Source organism: Tetrahymena thermophila (assembly GCF_000189635.1).
Source record: "Tetrahymena thermophila SB210 genomic scaffold scf_8254391, whole genome shotgun sequence".
In the NCBI taxonomy this organism is placed as follows: domain Eukaryota; phylum Ciliophora; class Oligohymenophorea; order Hymenostomatida; family Tetrahymenidae; genus Tetrahymena; species Tetrahymena thermophila.
The window spans coordinates 210,584-230,177 of NW_002476174.1; the positions used below are offsets into that span (position 1 = coordinate 210,584).

The following is a 19,594-nucleotide window of genomic DNA, read 5'->3' on the forward strand; positions in this document are numbered from 1 at the left end:
AAAGACATTATCGCTTTCTAAAGAAGAAAATTTAATTATAACAAAGAATAATAACAATCATACAATTGAATCAATAAAATTTTCAGGCAACGAAAAGTATTAGTAGTGTTATTAAAAAAATAGATAAATAGTCATCAAAAATTTAGTTAAGAATATTAAATCTATCTGAGTGAAAAATAAGATAGGTTAACAGGGAACTAATACTTAATAAGCAAAATATATGAATGTTAAAGATATATCTCATAGCTCAGGATAGTCCGGAACCACCGGATTGCTTTCGACAAAAAAGAAAAAGAATGCCATTTATATTAAGAATATGTATCTGATTCGTGAATGCATATATAAAGGATAATTTCACAATACATATAAAGGTAATTAATTTAAATTTGATAAAAAATAATTGACAATGGCATCTAATTATCAATATTTTGAATCTATTTTGCATTATTTTTGCGCTATTTTTACTTTATTTTAGACATTTTCTAATTTAATTTTTTTTATAACAATCTTAGGATTTAATAAAATTAATAAGTAGCCAGTGATTATAAAGATGGTAAACTTTTGTTAAAATTATTTAAGGAAAAAGATATATATAATAATGTATAATATAAATTAATAATAGAGTAACCAGTATTATGACCATATTAGCAATGAAAATAAAATGGTTAAGCTACTGAAAGAAGGTAATGATAATTTACACTTTCTTCAATCATAACATACAATTTTTTTAGCTCCTTACTTACTTCGATTTACTGAAATAGAATTATGTATATAAATACATATTGCTATAGAATTTATTTTAATAAATAGTATCATGCACGCCTAAAATTTTTCATGTAGGGGAAGAAAAAATAAATGGAACTAACTATTTTGTAAAGTAAGCTTTTAAAATTAATTTTCTCAACATACTTATTTTAGATAGTGTGTGCTAAACATTAGTATTTAAAATTTGCTTTCTTAATTTTTAAAAAAAATAAGCAAACAAAAATACTGCCTTGTTTTAAGAAGTTAAATAAACAATATTTACTGTTTTTTCAATTAATAGAATCACAGAATCTTATGGCCCAAGTCTCAAAATTCTATTCTCACTCATGAAAAATAATTTATCTATAAGTACAATTTGCATGTTTGGAATTGCAATGGTATAATTTAATCAAATTTTATAAAAAAATATTTATTAATTATCATCTAATTTATGTAATAGCTAAATGTTCTTGAAGAAATACATTCTGTCAATATAGTTCACCGTAATTTAAAGCCAAAAAAAATTGTCATTCATAATGATTTAAAAAGCACATAATTATATCTTATTGACTTTAAATATGCACGAAAATACAAGCACAAAAATGGCTAATTGGTTCGCTATAATGAAAATAATCGTATTATGAATAAAATTTTCTGCAACAAATTCTCTAGCATTGGTACTCACCTTGGCATAAGTAATAAATTTTGCAATTATAATATAATTTTAAAACTCTAAAAGATAGTTTAAATTATTAATAATATTTTAACAAATAAATTAAAATAGCTCCATCTAGAAAGGATGACTTGGAATCTCTGGGTTACATATTAATTTATTTAACACGAAAAGGTATTTATTAAATCTTTTTATATTTTTTTGATATAAACTAAGTGTTAATCAAATACTGAATATACCTTACAGATTTAATCATTACTTTTATTCATTAATTTTCAATGAATTTTTTCAAAATGAAATTTAAAAAAAGTATATTTATCTCTTCAAAATTTTTACATATGATAAACAATTATTTAATAAATTTGTCTATTATCAATAGGGAACTTGTTTGGTAGTAAACACTTTAAAACAAGAGAAGAGAAGCTAAAATATTATGAAGAGTAAAAGTTATCTCTTATTCCTGAGACTTTGGGAGATTTGCCTGCTGAATTTGTAAACTATTTAAATTATATTAAGTCTATGAATATCATGGATCACCCTGAGTACGATGTTTGGAGAAAAATATTTAAGCAGCTATTCTTAAAATCTGGTGGATAACTAAATGATTACTAATTCGAATGGGTATGATTTACCTTGAAATTAGAGATCGCAGAATATTTTTAATTTGAATGGAAACTTCAAAATATATTCTAATATTTTTGGTTTACTTAATTTTACATTCATTTTTTTAATAGAATATTTTATTTAGAATATATTCTGTGAGATCATTGTTAAAATAAACATTTATTTATTTACTCTTTATTTATTTAAAAGGCATTTAAAATAAAAAATGAAATGGTTTCCTAATATGGAAACTCTTTTCTTTAGGATTTAGACACCCCAAACGCTCTTTCAAACAATTAAAAAGATGCAAATTCTAAATTTTCATAGAATTATAATGAAAATGAGGAAAAAAGCAAAGACGTTACATTGACAACAAATAATGCTAATCCAGAAGAGACCACTGCATTTCAAACTAGAGAATTGAAGTAATCTGATACTACCATTAGTGCTCTACCTTAGAATCATAATACTTAGGAATAGGCTTAGAATAATCAGAATTAGGTTACTAATGAAGCACAAGAATCATTAGGAGCAGGAGTATCCAATTACTACTATGGTCCAGTTGAAATAGATATTACTGATATTTAAGCCAAACAAACAATTTAAAGTAATATGACATTTGGTCAAGACTCTGAAGTTAGAAATCAAGTATAGCAAAATAATAATAATGGTAACAATGGTTCTATCATTGATAATTTTAGTAATTATAATAAAAAATCTTAATTATAATCTTCATAACATTTGAATGCTTCTCAACATTAAATTAACAATTCTAATTACTCGACTGATGACTTAAGTATTTGCGATGATGAAACATAAAATAGTTTATACAGTTAGCTTTCACGGCACAATAATATCCTGATGCAGGAGCCATTCTTTTTTAAATTCAAGTAATATGATTGATGATTTAAAAATAGACTAACTGAAACAAATTAATATCTCATATTTTATCCAAACTAGCCTTCTAGAATTGAGCCAAACAAAAAATCAGTTAGTTACTTTAAAAAATAATTAAAATATAAAATTTTGAAGAAATAATAAATTCATATATACAATAACCATAAATAAATAATTATGTTGAACTTACCTACCTACTTACCTACCATTAATAAATTATAAAATGAATTAAATTACATTTCAACAAAAAAAAAGGTCTTTAATACAGTGTCTTTCTGCTTATCTCAACTTCTATTATAAATAAAGTTAAATAAAAAATGTAAATGTGGCATTTAACAAAATTTTAAGCAAATAAATTTCTTTCTGAATGATTAATCAGATTGACCCTGCATACATAGATACATACATACATACTGTGAGGTAAAAATTAATAAATTACTACTAATAACTAACTAATAAATCAAACAACATAAAGAATTTAAAAGGTTATAAAAATCTTTAGACATCTACAAAAAATTTCTATTTACATCAATATTAACCAACTAACTAACTATGTATATCTTCTCATTAATCTTTTTCTCTTTATATAAAAATTTTTCTCAACTTAATGTAAAAATCTGATTAAGTTTGTTTGTACTTTTACTTCTATGAATTTATATTATTAAATAAATAAATAAATAAATAAATAATTCAATCATGAAAACTAGAATTTCTTAAAAAATAAACTCGAAATTCTCATCATTTATTTTTTAATGTTCTCAAAAAATAAGAAAAAAAAATTTAATTAAGAGCAAATCTACTTTTTTTTTACTCAAACCTTTAAATAAAAGTTTATTTCAAAAATAAAACGAAAGTGAATAAAAAAATAAAGTAGGGTTAAACAAATTCAAAAAATAAAATTTATTTAAAAAAAAATTAAAAAAACTTTGATAACATTTTTTAATTATAAATAAATGAGCTTATTTTATAGATTTAAAAATAAAATTTATACTAAATAGAACTATAAATTAATACTTACAAAAATTATAATTTAAATTGGATTAATGCATTTTTATTTATTGAAAACATTTTGAAATATATTATCTTCTCATAAATCTTGTTTTTAAGAGCCACCTAATGGTAAAGGTACGCTGATTTGAAGATCTCTGACCCATTGCTTTTTAAAATAAATGAAAATTATTAACTAAAATAAATTAAGTAATTATATTTACATTTAAAAATTTAGAGATACTTTCAATCTTAAGAGGTCCTTTATAACCTTAAGGATTTTATTTATAATATTAAGGATAGACTACAAATTTAGGTGCTTAATCAATATTGAGATACTATACCTATATACATTTTTAATTGATAAATTTAACAGCTTTTTTTATAATTAAATTGTTACCTCATTTTTGTTAAGATCAAAAGTGGCGATTTTTAAAAGATGTTCATACTGAATAGCTGGTATCTCATTCACAAATTTTTTTAAGAAATCAAAGTATTATTTTGCTGAATTCTTATCCTTGCTATCCCAAAATAGTATAAAATAGCTAAACTTATCTTTAATTACTTTTTCTTTGAAGTTTTAACCAACTAACTTATAAATTTTATTCTGTTCTTATTATTTAAGCTATTCTTCAGTTGGAAGCTCTTCACTTCTTAAGTGGACTTCTATCACTTTTTTTCTAGCATCATCAATAAATTTATTAATATTTTCAGATACCATTTAATTTTATTTATCATAAATGTATTTAGTGATTCCAAAACTGTTGTAATCTAAAGTAGAAATTCCTATAAATGGAAGATCTTACACACCTCTAACATCATAAAGTTGAATGAACTCTTTTGTTTCGTCTGAGTAGTATTGGATAACGAAAACCATTCTTTCATATCTAAGTTCTAATTAATTATTATTTTGAAAATTTATTTAAAAAAAAATTCAACTTTTTGTGAAAAAATCAAAATTACCTTCTTCTTTGTTGTAAAGAGCAGCCTTACGGAACTCTTAAATTACTTGTGAGTTATCAACGTTGGGATCCAAAAATAAATGAATTTGACTTTCTACTGAGCTAGCAAAAACTCTAACATAGCTTTCAGCATTTAATTCTTCGACTAAATTGATAGATTCAACTAAAACATAGTCCTTAATCCATTCAACATGATCAAAACTTCCTTCGTAGAAATGATAGTGTTTCTCTTCAGGGAATTAATTATTTTTGACAAAGCATACAAAAGGTAATTTTGAATCTTTTAATTCAGGAATTTGATTTAAGAGTGATTAATCAGTAATTAATCTAACTTCTTGAATATCCATGTTTGTAAATAATTCATAATTTTATTCTTTTTCTTGTAGTAAGTCAATGAATGTACTATTGTTGCTTCCTATCAAAACTTTCTTTTTTTCATTTACCTTCATATATTCTTTCAGTTCTTCCTAAATTAGGTTAATAAAATCATTTTTTAAAACTCAATAAAATAAAATCATTAAAAATATGATTTTTCTTCTTAAAAAAAGATTTACTTCAGTTTTTATTTCCTTTATAGAGTTTTCTATCTTGCCTTTGATGAATGAAAGGATTTATTCTTTGTTATATTCTCCTTCATAATTTATTTGATTTCCTTAAATAAATAGTATAAGTTAATGCTTTTGTTCGTTGCTATAAGATATTTTAAGGAAAGATAGAATTTCTTTGTCTTATGAGCTATCAACAGTTCCAAATAAGGCAACTGGAAGCTATTTAGCTAATCTATACTCTGAGATTTCTTTAGCTGCTTCTCCTAAAATTTGTTCGATTTCTTGATTAATTTCACTACATTTTAAAAATAAAATTCATTTAATTAAATGAATATTCAAAGCTTTAACTAAAATACCCTTCATGGAGATAGACAACTACTAATTTTGATTACTATATGATAAGCTTTAGACTATTATATTCTAATTAAAATAATTGTTTATTATCTATCTCTTATTTGCTACTTTCTTCTTTTACTTCAGGTTCTACTTCTATTTAATATAAAATGCATGGCTTAGTCATATTTTCTACGATTTTAAAACTTTAATTTACTTTCGACAACTTGTAAAAGCTAGGCTAATGGGAGCAAACAAATTATCAAGAGAATTTGCAATTTATAATTAAATTTCATTTTTTTAAAATTTTTTAAATATTAATACAGATTTTTTTGATAATAATTATTATTATTTAGATTTTATATAATCTTGTAAAGCTTTTAAATCTATATTTTGTTTGATGACTTATTTACGCGTATCTTTTAATTATAAATTGATTGTGAAATTAACTGCAAAATTTTTACGTGTTGATAAAAGAAATAAATGATAATTGATTATAATTAATTATAATTGAGAAGAGTCTACTTTATAATAAAAAAATTTATATCTATTCTTTGATATTCTTTTTTAAAGAAATACAAATTTCAAAATTGTTATCAAAAAAAGTTTACTTAAAGAATATTCGAATTTATGTACAATTAATTCTTGGATATGCTTGATGGTTTATTTTATTCCAGAAAAAAATTTTAACTTGTTTGATAAAAATAATATTCATTAAATTTTAATTAATTTACTTTAAATAAGCAAGCACTCTAAACACAAAATAAGCCCATTTGTAAATTTATAAAGTTTTAAGAAATGAGACAATTTTTAAAGAGTCTAGCAGTCCTATAAAAGTCCTCTAAATTAAATAGCAATTTTGGTAGTGTAAGAGAAAGCCAACCAAAAGAAAAACTGAGCGATTTTGAAAAATCTTAAAATGTATACTTTTATGATGAATGTAAATAGAAAAAGTATGATTCACCAAATTTAATTAAATAATTTAGGATAATATGATGAGACTTGTTGATGAACTTGATGAAATGCATTTAGGTATCTTATCTTGAGCTAAATTAGCCCTTATTTTACTATTTTTTAAAGTTACTTCTAACATAAAATGCAAGGTATCAAAATATAAAAACAGCAGGGGCTAAAAACAAAAACAGATTACAGTAATGCAAATGAAGAGTTATTTAAGCAATTTAAATCTAATTCAGCAAACGAGGCATTTAATCTTATTTAAGATCACTTAAAGATCTTTTATCAACAAATTAAGGAAGAAATAGTATAAATTTATAGAATTATATTAAGCGAGCTTTATTCAAATTTATTTTTCAACATAAAAATTTAGCTTAAATCAGATCATGATTATGTGAATAAAATATCTGGACACTACTATTCAAAAGAAGGAAAGTTAGTGAGACCTTCACTCAATTTCTTATTATCTTAAATCTTGTTTGATGGCACAACATAAGAATTCTTTGAGAAAGTAATAAATAACAAATAATATTTAATTTCAATATCAATCAACACTTTCAAAATCAGTTTCTTTAAATTTACAATTATTATTTAAAATAAAGAAAGATTTAGTAGAAAAATAAAGACTTTGGGCTGCCGTTATTGAGGTATTTTTAAAGCAAATTGCATTAATTAAATGATTAATATTTAAATAAAATAGAATATTCACGTTTCATCTCTAGTGCATGATGATATTATAGGTAGATACATATAAGTATTACAAATAATTTAGAATAAAATAATATTCTTTATGTAGATAATGCATTTACAAGAAGAGGTTTAGAAACTGCTCATGTAAAATTTGGACATAGAGAAGCTGTTTTTTCAGGGGATTATATTATAGGAAGATCAGGACAATAAATTTCACGTTTTAATGATATTAGGATGTATTAAATATATTCCCATATTATGGAAAACCTCACTCATGTAAATTCTTTTAAGTATTTTTATTGGTGGGTTATTCTAATCATAAATAAAAAACATTTTTTAGGGTGAAATTAACTAAGCTAATTCAAAAAGAACCTATAAATATGATTTGGATGAAATAATTAACTAATACATATTAAAGACCTATTACAAGACTGCTTCTTTAATGGCATTTAGTGCTTAAGGAGTTGGCATAATTTTGAATTAGGATTTCCATAACTAAGAATGCTTATTTAAGTTTGCTCAGCATCTAGGTATCAGCTTTTAATTAGCAGACGATATGCTTGATTATACTAGTGACTCTGCTTAACTAGGTAAAGCAGCTCTAGCTGATTTAAAAGAAGGTAATGTAACAGGACCAGTGTTATTTGCCCTTGAAGAAATAGATGGTACTGAAGAACACAGATAAATAACAGCTATGCTTTAAAAGCATCCTAAAGGACTAGATGATAACTAAGTTAAAATAGGTAGATATATACTTTAGCATTTAAACATACATTTATATTTATATTTTATAAATTTTTTAATGTTATAAAATAAACAAAAAACATAAATTTTTCTTTCAATTACTGTAAAATTAAAAATTAAAAATTTTAAATTGAACAAAATTAAACTCATTTTTTATGCAACCAAATAGTTGACTAATTAGTTAAGAAAACATATGGCTTAGAAAAAACAACTAACTTAGCACTTATTCATAGTTAAAGAGCTTTAGAAAATCTTCAAAACTTGAAAGGAGTAAAAGATATTGAAAAAAAAGATGCTTATAAGAGCTTAAATTATTTGTTAATGAAGATCATAAAGAGAAAGAGTTGAAAATGAGTAGTAGGTAGAAGTAAATTAGAGAGACAATATAAAAAATAACCTAATTACTTATCTTTATTTTAATTAAAATAGATAAGTAGTTAATTAATTAATTAATTAATTATTCAAATAAGTTTTTATCTTTTAATCAAACTTAAACATAAATAAATAAATTAATAAATAAATAATAAAATAAACAAATAATTAAAAAGTAACTTAAATACATAAATAAATATTAAAAAACTTATTAAATAGAACAAAAAGTAAAGTGTTGTCTTTAACACAAAACTTAAAACAAACTTCTTTATCATTAATTTTAAAACGAAAAAATGGCTTTTTGAAAAATTTTGAGAATCTAATATTCTATTTATCAATCAATCTATTAATTTTATATACATTTATACATCAATATTTATTTAAAATCTATTAGGATAATATTTTTAATTATTTAATTTACCAAATACAAATAAATAAACATGTTTAATCAGCTTGATTCTTCCATTAATTTTGAACTATCTTCTTCAATTTCTTTTTTATTATTTATGTCATTATTGTTACTTTCATTATCTTTTTGATCATTTTAACCACTTACAACATTTTATTATTAACTTAGATTTTAATCTTCATTTTAAATTGTTTAACTTTCTAGGTCTCCCATTAAGTTATTTTCAAAAACAACAGGGAAAGGATTCAACAAAGGATGAAACGCTGTCTTTGTTATACTTACTATAGAGCCTTAAGAGTTATTTAATATTCTTATGCGGGGCATGCCTTATGGTAATTTACGATACTGATGATTAATTTTATTGTCTTTTTCTATTTCTTCTTTTTCCTTTCTCTTCTTTTATTTTGTTCCTGCTTCATTAAGAATTTTATCAACAGTTTAACGTTTTAAATCTTCTATCTGTTTTTGCATTTAAGCTCTTCTTTTCTCCTCTTTTTCAATCTTTTTCATTTAATCCTCTTCAGTTACAAACTTATTTTTTTTTCTGCTTGACTTTTACCATTAAATTAATGTCCATAAAAATTTATTTTAATTAACTAAAAAATACTTAATTAGGTAGTTGAAGATACTCAGTTTCCACTTAACCTGACATATTATTTTTCACAATATTTTTTTATCTTTTAGTAAGCTTTTGATAGTTTGGGTCTTCAGAGAGATTTGAATCACTCAGATTTTCTAAATCTTTAAATCTTTAACTCAACTTAGCTATGGGTCTCTCATTAGTAGCATAACGTTCTAACTTTTCTAATTCTTCATTTTCATCGTCTTCTTCAAAATTATCAACATCTTCACCATCCTCCTAAAATAAAAAAAGTTTTATTAAAACCAATATTTTAATATTTAAAATTTAATTAATTAGCAAAATTTCTGATTATTTTTTTAACAAGACTTTAATATCTAAAAATATTTATTACTCCTAAATGCGCTAATTCTTCTTCAAGTTCACCTTCTAATTCTAAAAGTTTTGCTTCGTCTTCACTTCCTTGCATCTCCTCTTCATCTTCTTCATCAGCTTCAATATCTGAATCAACAACTTATTTTTTTCCTTTCTTGAGTTTCTTTTAGGGTTATTCTTCTTTGTATGGCTATTTACATTTTAGCGCCAACAAAATAAATATTAATTATTGTCAAAAATTAATATTCATAAAGTAGCACGCAAAAAAAAATGAATTAAATGAGGAAGTTACTTTTTCGCTTTCTTCTTCTAACAAATCATCATCATGCTATCCTTTTCTTCTTCTTGAACTATATCTGCTTGCTATTTGACCTTTCTATTATTATTATTTTTATAATCATTTAACCACTTTCTTTTAAAATTTAAATAGAAATATTATTTATTTACCTTTTAAGATTAAGGAGGAGGAGGTGGTGGAGGTTATGTTTTCTTGTTTTTGTTATTTTTAGATACTGCAGATTAACTCACTACAGGCACTTAGGGAGCAACAGCTCCCCTTTTTCCAGGCTTTCTTCCTCTTGTTTTATTTTGCTAATTATTTTATTCCTGCAATTACTCCTAAATAAAATATTTATTTTAAATGCATAAATAAGCTGGTAGAAATACTATAAATTAAAAGTAACTACTTCCTCTTCTAAAGCAGGTAGATCAACATCCGCTTCGAATGCTACTTCTCCTCTTAATACAAACTCTACTCTATACATTTTTAACCTAAAACTATTTATTTATTTTAAATATCAAGAAGTTCTGATATGGAAAAATATGAGCTCTCCTAAAAAGTTTTGATAAAAATTAAATAATTTTTTTGCAATCGTATCTTGTATACTTGCTTTTCTCTCAGGATAAGTAAGATTCTAATAATTTATTTCCTCTAAAATCAAAAATAAATTTTATTTTGAAATAATTTTAAAAATGATAAAAAGTAAATATAACAAAAAATATCTTGCTTCTTTTGAATAAAATCAAAAATTAAAATATTTATTTATTTATAAATTCTTTATGTAAACTTAATTATTAAATTTTATAAAATTCTAAAATGACATTTGAGCTAAATTAGATTAATATTTAATTATATTCATAATTTATTTAAAAAACATTTCCAAAAAAAAATAATTCGTATTTTGAGCTAAAATTAAAATAATGATTTTTTTTAATTATAAAAGTTTTCCTTTTAAAATAATTAAAAAATATTTTAATAAAAAATCGATTCAATTAAAAATCAATTTTTAAATCTTTAATATAAAATAAAATTTTAAGTTTGAAAAATCAAATTCAACTAGAAATATTAAAGTAGAATGTAGTTTTTATTGCTGTTAATTTTAAATTTATAAAATAAATAAAAAAACAAAAATTTTTTTTAGTTTTTAAATATTGATTTCTAATTAATTTAATTTACAGAATATTAAATTTAATAAAAATTCAATATTTTTAATTTATCAAACAAATTTCTTTTATTAGAAATAAAATTAATAAATTTTAAGTTTATTTCTAGAAATCATACTATTTAGAGAAAAAATAGATAATAAGTAAATACCACTTTTATTTAAATCAACCTTTTTATATTTAAGAAATTTAATTCAGGCTTTAAATGCAAAATAAATCGATAAATTAGGCATAATCTTACTTTTTAAATTTATTTTTTGATATTTTTTTCTAAATAAAGCTTTAAACTTTAAATTTAAAAAATATCAAAGTAAAATTCCTTCGACAAGTAAGTTTTAAATTTTACATCAAACCATATACTAAAATACACAAACTAACCCTTTACCAATGAATATTAAAATTAATACTTTTTATTTATTTAAAATACCATAATGTTTTATTAGAGTAACTTTTACTAGTTAAAGGAATAAATTTACTTTATCAATAATAAAAAAGTTAAAAAAATTAGTTTTCATAAGAAAAAAAAACTATTTTTAAGTTTTTATAATCTAATGTGACGAAATTTTTTGAATATGAGATATGATTTATTTGATATATCAATTATTTTAGAAAATAATTAAAAAGATAGTTGCTTGTTTATAAACTGGTAAAAAAGTAAGTATCTTTATTTATTTAATTTTGGAATCAATTTTGTAATTTGATTTTAGAAAGAATACGTAATATTTAATTAAAAAAGTCATCTTTACTTTCCTTACACCTATTCTGTCTTGGTATGATTGTTAATGATGTAAAATGTTTTAAGCTAGTAAAATATAACTAAATTTATGTAAGATCGAAGAAGTAACAAAGAGAGACTAAAAGATATAGTGCTATATGCTCTAAATGATAAGTATGTTAAAAAAAAATAGTTCAAATTGTCTATGACCAAGTAAACATACTTATTTGAGATAAAACATAGGTATACATGAGCTTGTTAATATGTATAATTTTATTGTATGGCGATTAATCTTACTAAATTGAAAAAACAACAATATTTTGATAATAAATGTAATATCATTAGATATTAAATGTAAATTATTCATTTATTCATTCTAAGAAATTATAATAAAAAAATTTAAAAAATATAATCTTCTCTTATTAATTAAACTATCACAAAAAAAAAAAGAAACAAAGAAAGAAAGTAAAAATTATAATAAAAGAATTCTTTTGATATCTATTTTTCAAGACATTTTAAATGGGTTAGAGTGCTTGCTGCATAAAAAATAATGACGATGAAAACCTTAATAAACAGAAAAAGAAGAATTTAAATCCTTAAAGTAAAGAGAAAAATGATGCTAGTGATTTAATGAAAAACAAACATGCCAAGTAGAGTCTTTCATAATCTTATGATTGTAATATACCAGTGTATGAGAGGATAAGTGAAATAGAAACGAAAGAAGCACCCACTGCTAGCAAAACTTAAAATATAAAGAGTTAAAAAAAGAATAGCCCATATAATTATACAGCTCATTATTCCTCTGAAGGAAACATACCAGATATGCAAATTGATAGCTAAGAAAATTATAAGGATTAGCTGATTGAAGATCCAAATAATTCTCCTGCTACTGCTGCTTTAGGATAAACTACTCCAAGAAATTATAGGAGAGATATTTAAGGGAATTAGAATTTTAAAACATTAAACCCTGAAAGAGTTTTAGATTTAAGTAATAATGCTAATAATCACCCCAACTCTTATAATAATTAAACTTTTTAGCACAATTAGCTTAGTCAAAGTAATATTTCTGACCCAACTGCTACCTAAAATTATAATGTAGCTAAACCTAAGAGCCCGTATACTATTAAAATGGAAGAATTTTAAAGGGTAAACTTAAAAAATATAAATAACCACTACTTAAATTTAAAAAATAGTGTTAGTAAATCAAAGTAAAGCTAGTAAAAAAGGCTATCTGACGCTCAACATTAAAATTTGTAAAAAAGAATAGAAAGAGAATTGGCTAGTATTGTCAAGTCTATTGAATGTGATGAAGAAAAAGGAGGTGTTTTTTTTGCTTATGATGAATCAAATCTCTAATATATAAAAATTTTGATCACAGGAGCAGCTAACACTCCCTTTGCATATGGAATTTATGTTTTTGATATGTTCATCCCTGATGATTACCCTATTAATCCTCCAAAACTTAATTTCTAATCAACCTCAAAAGGTACTATAAGATTTTCTCCTCTACTACCCACAGACGGTAGAGTGTGCTTGAGTCTACTTAATATACATAATGGATAATAATTAATAGAGTCGGAGTAATGGAGTGAATACACCTCTAACTTAACACAGGTGATACAAACAATTTAAAATGATATTCTCAATAGTGACTTATACTATTAAGAGCCAACCACTAACTACAACCCTAATAAAAATAATAACGATTCAAGTTTAAATGTAAGTGACATGTACAACTAAGGATATTAAAATGTAGTTAGATACGCAAATATAGTTCATGCAATGGAAGAGTCGATTAAGTAGACTGATGGAAATTTTAAGGAATTTTCTAAATTGATTCAAACCCATTTCTCTCTTTTACAAAGCTAAATTATAGCCTAAATAAATAAGTGGATAAATGAACAGTAAAATATAAATGAAGAAGATATAAAGCCTCTTTACACAGGAATAGTTTCTTAGCATAATCCAGAGATAGCTAAATCATTGCAAAATAATGGATTTAGTAAATAGGCATAAAACTAGCTTAAAAATTTATAGCAATAATTCAAGAAATTGAATTCAACCTTTAAAGAAGGTAAATAGTCTGTACTCAGTTGAGCCATAAACTGAAATAAATTTTCTATATTATTGATTTATTTATTTATTCTCCTAACATTTGATTAATTAAAAATTCCTTTGATGATATTAAAAAAATTAGATTGCTTATAAGAATTTACTCATTAATTATTCTCCTCTTAACATAAAAAAATTAACTACACTTTAACCATTATTTAAGATATATTTATTAATTAATTAATTTCTTCTCAATTTGATAATCCTATAAAACTCTCTTTGATTTAAAATAAATAAAACAAGTATAAAACTAAATATCTAAGGTAACAGTACATTTTTTATGCTAATAAAAAAAGGCTAAATTTAATAAATAAACAAATAAATTAAATCTTTGATAATAAACTAAACCAAACAATCAAACAAACACTTAGAAAAATGAATTTTTCTATATTTATTGTTTGATTGATATAATATATATTATAATAAGCTATTTTAACAAATATTTAATAAATAAAACAAATAAACTAACTAACTAACTAACTATGTAATTTATTCATATGTTTTTCACTCTTTTACAAATTTTACTTCTTATTCAAAACTATTTTATTTAAACCAAAATAATTCAAAGTTTAATTTATGTTATTAAATATAATATAAAAAAATTTTTGTTTAAACTAGAAAAATATGTTTTACTGCATCTTCAAATAAAAATAAAATTAAACACCTTTTCCACGATTGGTTCAAAATAATCAATTTTTACTAATTTTCAAATTTTATAATATTTTCTTTCTACCGTATCTTTTTGTTTAGATTCTTCTTAAAGTAGTTCAAAATATTATAAATTTTAATTTTTAAAATTTATTTTTGTTTTATTTAAATTTTTTATGAATGATTAATAATTTTAATTGTATTTACAATAGAGATAATCGATACAATATTTATCAATTAATTATATAAGATAAAAATGTAAGTTTATTTAATACTTATTTATATTGATTTTGATATATATTTTTTGCATTTTTTTTAGTGTTTATGTTTATTATAATTTTAATTTTAATTAGGATTTATTAATCGCGTATTTTAATTAATTTTATTTTTTAATCTTTTTTAAAATTAAAATTGAAAATCATTTTTTTTCATCATTATTTATTGCTTGTAAACTAGCTTTGAGATTCTCAATCACCAAGTAGAGTTTTTATATGCTTTAATCCTTATTTTTAAAAAAATTTTAAATTAAATTTGAAAATTTGCTCATTTTTTACTTTTTTTTCTATTGTATAGCGAATGTTCTCTTCATACTTACAAAATTCTAATTAGTGCTTTTCTTTTAGCTGCTTAATTTCATCTTCATATTTACTTTTTAATTTATCATGAGCTTCTTTCATTAACTTTACCATTTCACAAGCTATTTTTAAAAAGTAAAAATAATTAATATATCTGAAAAAATAACTTAAATAATTTCTTACCTTATTTTCTCTCTTCTTCCATCTAAGAAATAAGAGTTTCCAATTCATTTATTTTTACACTATCAAATTCATTTTAATTTCTACTACCTTCTTTTTGGCAGCTCTTTGACTAATTATCTATTAACTGCTGCTTTAGCATTTTATTTTCAGTTCTTAGCTGATTAACAATCTCATTTCCATCAAATTTTGATGAGTGCAAAAGCTTATTCACATTTTCTCTTTCCTATTCAAGCTAGTTTTGCAATTCTTCAACCTTTTTTATTTTTAAAATGTTTTTTTAATTTTAATCTGTTGGATTTTTAAAAAACGAAATAAATACCTTTTCCGAAATTTCACTAACAAATTGTTGTTTAAAATTTTCAAACTCTTAATCATAGTCTTTTGGTAAAAACTATTTATTTAATTCATGGTTGGTTTTAGTATTTGATTGATTTATTTAGGATTGAAGTTCTTCGTTTTACTGTCTTTCCTCTTACAATTAAGAATTTAACTGTTCAATTTAATTTTGCAGATACTCAATCAAATCATCTTTGCATTAATCATCATCATTATTGCTCTTTTGTTAATTATTTTATGAAACATTAATTTTTTGTAGCTTTTAAACCAACTCTTCATTCTCTTTTTATAGTTTCAGAATAAATTCTTGCTATTTAACAAATGAATCATATATCTTTTCATTTTCGATTTGTGTATTTTTTAGCTTTTCTAACAGTTAATCATTATAATTAGACTCATCCTACTTACTGTCCAACTCTGCTGTAAGGAACTACTCGTTGACATTCTAAACTACCTTTTTTTCAGATTGATTATGCTCCTTCTTTAATATATTTTTCTAGATTAAAAATCTACACAAACAAAAGTCTATTTAAAAATTTACCTTTTCAATTTATTAAAGTAATTGCTAATTCTCTTATAGGAGGTTATCGCATTTTTTAGTAAGCTCTTTTTTATCAGTCATTATTTTTTCAATAAATTATAAGTACTCATCATTTATTGTTTTCATTTAATTTTTTTATTACACGAGTCCTTCTTCTAATTGGCTCTTCCTAAATTAATTGTTTGAATAAATTTATTATATATTTATTTTTTAAAATTTTACATGTCTAACTTCATTTGATACATCATTTTCTTGAGCTTAGTGTTTTCCTGTTTCAAGGTTTCAATAGAATGATGATGAGAAGAAGAAGCTGAAGTCGTTGATTATTAACTTTCAGGTTTATAGCTTTACTAACACTAAATCTATAAGAGATTTTCTTTATCATTAATATCTAACTTAGTTTTAAACTAATTTTCATTTTATTACTAAGAAATAGAATTCAAAAATTAGTTATCTACATTAACAGGAAACTTAGGAGAGTTTTGGGTTATTTTTTAATTTTAATAATTTGAAAATGATTCTTATTTCTTTAGTTTTGTTTATTAATTATTTTAATTGTTTTACTTTTGCATTTCGCTTGAATTATACTATTAATTGGTACATTGCTAATTTACATCTTCTTCTTAATCAAATCTGCCTTAAATATTATCAATATCAACGCTTTACAGCCTTTATAGTGAATTAATCTGCTATTCAAAACCACCACTAGATTGAATATAGGTTATACCAGGATAGTGATGAAAGGGAGTTTATATATTGTCATCATCATCGCCAACTTCATCTACTTCTTCTTCAACTTCTTCTACTTCTTCGAAAGTTTAATTTTAATATGATTAACGCTGATACCCTAAATCAATTTGCTAGCTACTATTTTTATCGCTAGGTTAATACAAATTGTCTTTTTATCCAAAAGAAACGACCTCAAAGTTAAAAGAATTACTTACGTTATTCATATTTGACATATTATCCTACTACTATTAATATGAATTTATAAAAGTGCTTCCATTATTATTTTGTACACTGTTTCTTCTTTCACATATTTAAGATTGTTGCTTAAGATTATTTTAATGCACTTTTCCTTATTATAAATTATGCTCTACTCTTATTTGTCTTTAATAATTTTAAGCCTAGTTGAGTCTTTACTAGATTTAGATGCATTTGTTTTTAAAAAATCTTTAAATTCTAACTATGTGATGCATGTTCAATAAGTAATACTAGTTTAAACCATAAGAAGCTAAACTAAAATTCCCATCTGCGATACTTTAAGTAGAATAATGCTAATTACTTTACAACATCGACTATACAGAATTAAGTGCTAGAGAATATCCTTTATTATTGGTTTGTAAACCTTTTATTTTATCTAAATTATTCACACTGCTATTGCTACTAACTCTCTCTTAATAATCTGTTTACTGGCAGTTAAAATTTTTATTATTTCCATTCTATATTGATTTTTAAGTATTTCTTAGATCTAAACTTTCTTCAGTATCATAATTAATTAAATATTTCTTCTAAATCATCTATTTTTGTGTAATTTTATCATCATAGTTTTGAACATCGCTAGTATTGTTTTAATTTTTACTAGACTGTTTATTCATCTATGTATTATTATTCTAGCTTTTCTTAATGTTGTATGTGTTTAAGTAAGAATTAGTTCTTTTTTTATCTTAATCTTAATGCTCTTATTAGTTCAAGTAAAGTTAATTGTTTTGGAGAGGCATTACATTCTAGCTATGCTAGCTGATTACCTTTTTCTAAGGTAAATTTTTCTAAAGTATTTGGAATTGTATTTATGAATTTATGCTATTTCTAAATGAATTTAATGTAATATTGTTAGGCTGTATTGTATTTAAATCACTCATGCTCAAACTCAAAGTTTCTTCCAGTTAAGATTGTTGTGTATTTTCATCTGTGTACAAAGTATTTGATTGTTTTTAAAATCCTCGCTATTAAAATCTTTAGCTTTATTTCAAATTATTTTCTTTCTGGCATTGCTAAGATTCTTCTTTTAATGGGCCTATATTTTTTTAAAACGTTAGATTCAGAAAAATTGATTTTTTTATTGATTATTAGCTCTTTTATCTTAAATTACTGCAACTTAGCAAAATGAAAACATGATAAGTAAATAAATATTACAAGAATTAGGACTGTTTGGAGAGTTGACATATACAAAAAATTTCTACTGATTTTATTTAGAAGCAATGTTTTTATTAAGTAAATTAGTGTTCAATGTAGGGGTATTATCATTATGTAGATTTTATTTATTTTCATTACTTGAATCTCTTGAGCTATTCCTAATTTATTTCTTTAATAATAATAAATAATGTTTTCATATATAATTTTAAAATCAATAAGCAATTTTAAAATATAATTATACTTTTATATTTTTAAAAAGCGGTTAATGATTCTCTTAAAACGTTTTTTTGAATTCCTCGATCATAAAACTCATAATTTAATTGAGTTTACAATAATTTGATAATATGTTATTTCCTTTATGAAAATTTATTCCTTTGTTTTGTTAGTTTTGATTTATTTTGTTTGTTTGTTTATTTGTTTTTTGATTGATTAATAGATAGATAAATAAATAAATTAATGCAAACGAAATAGAAGTTGAAAAATAGCTGTTAATTGCTTATTAAATTAATAAAAAATTTGATTTGATTTGATTTTATCTATCTATCTATGATAAACATTAATTACGCCTCTCTTTAGCTCATTCACCCAAATTAAGAAATTAGTTATTATTAGAAATAATTCATCAAACAATATCATAGAAATTTAGTAAATACTATTTATTTATTTAGTAAATAAATTATTTTCAAATTTAACAATATTAACTACTCTTTTAGTTATAACTCTTAAGTCATAGATTTTTAGAACCATAAATTAAATATTATTTACAGTTGAATATTTAGATAGATCAAGGTCTATTGATTTTTTTAGTAATAAGTAATCTTAAATTATTACTTATCTGTTATTATTGAGTTATATTTTTTAAATTATTAAATATATTATAAATTCTTATTTGACCAATTTCAATCTAAATATTTTCATAAAGTTTCTTAGTTAACTTTTTAGATGAAAAACTAATTAGTTATTTGTTCTTTTAATATGTAAAATATTTTATAAAAATCTTTCTATATTATTTTTTAACAAATCTGATATAT

The 19,594-nt window shown here is 22.5% G+C and overlaps 6 protein-coding genes across 6 annotated transcripts; 3 read left to right on the forward strand and 3 right to left on the reverse strand. All coding sequences in view use genetic code 6, as the record gives it.

Annotated features, from left to right (window-relative positions):
• Positions 1–220: 220 nt before the first annotated feature.
• On the forward strand, positions 221–2,923 carry TTHERM_00703810 (casein kinase; the record flags this gene model as incomplete). The annotated part of the gene is made up of 9 exons (XM_001032052.3): positions 221–371; positions 513–553; positions 623–683; positions 811–877; positions 1,046–1,142; positions 1,205–1,439; positions 1,529–1,591; positions 1,797–2,038; positions 2,231–2,923. The coding sequence occupies 9 exons, from the start codon at positions 221–223 to the stop codon at positions 2,921–2,923; spliced, it is 1,650 nt and encodes a 549-aa protein (XP_001032052.2).
• A 1,081-nt stretch (positions 2,924–4,004) lies between these two features.
• On the reverse strand, positions 4,005–6,043 carry TTHERM_00703820 (protein disulfide isomerase, putative; the record flags this gene model as incomplete). The annotated part of the gene is made up of 7 exons (XM_001032053.2): positions 4,005–4,073; positions 4,129–4,248; positions 4,305–4,798; positions 4,868–5,333; positions 5,421–5,709; positions 5,771–5,903; positions 5,965–6,043. The coding sequence occupies 7 exons, from the start codon at positions 6,041–6,043 to the stop codon at positions 4,005–4,007; spliced, it is 1,650 nt and encodes a 549-aa protein (XP_001032053.2).
• A 502-nt stretch (positions 6,044–6,545) lies between these two features.
• On the forward strand, positions 6,546–8,403 carry TTHERM_00703830 (polyprenyl synthetase protein; the record flags this gene model as incomplete). The annotated part of the gene is made up of 8 exons (XM_001032054.2): positions 6,546–6,668; positions 6,734–6,779; positions 6,851–7,011; positions 7,078–7,215; positions 7,307–7,351; positions 7,405–7,444; positions 7,501–7,670; positions 7,735–8,403. The coding sequence occupies 8 exons, from the start codon at positions 6,546–6,548 to the stop codon at positions 8,401–8,403; spliced, it is 1,392 nt and encodes a 463-aa protein (XP_001032054.2).
• Positions 8,404–8,958: 555 nt separating this feature from the next.
• Positions 8,959–10,638, reverse strand: TTHERM_00703840 (PAPA-like motif protein; the record flags this gene model as incomplete). Its single annotated transcript, XM_001032055.3, has 6 exons — positions 8,959–9,471; positions 9,527–9,778; positions 9,894–10,064; positions 10,167–10,250; positions 10,322–10,492; positions 10,561–10,638. The coding sequence occupies 6 exons, from the start codon at positions 10,636–10,638 to the stop codon at positions 8,959–8,961; spliced, it is 1,269 nt and encodes a 422-aa protein (XP_001032055.2).
• A 1,913-nt stretch (positions 10,639–12,551) lies between these two features.
• Positions 12,552–14,129, forward strand: TTHERM_00703850 (ubiquitin-conjugating enzyme; the record flags this gene model as incomplete). Its single annotated transcript, XM_001032056.1, has 1 exon — positions 12,552–14,129. One exon carries the CDS (start codon positions 12,552–12,554, stop codon positions 14,127–14,129), a length of 1,578 nt encoding a protein of 525 aa, XP_001032056.1.
• Positions 14,130–15,259: 1,130 nt separating this feature from the next.
• TTHERM_00703860 (hypothetical protein) lies at positions 15,260–18,987 on the reverse strand (the record flags this gene model as incomplete). The annotated part of the gene is made up of 7 exons (XM_001032057.2): positions 18,805–18,987; positions 18,564–18,732; positions 16,650–18,444; positions 16,428–16,596; positions 15,870–16,367; positions 15,551–15,803; positions 15,260–15,489 (listed from the first exon to the last, which is right to left on the reverse strand). Exons 1-7 carry the CDS (start codon positions 18,874–18,876, stop codon positions 15,260–15,262), a joined length of 3,186 nt encoding a protein of 1,061 aa, XP_001032057.2. The 5' UTR covers positions 18,877–18,987.
• Positions 18,988–19,594: the final 607 nt, after the last annotated feature.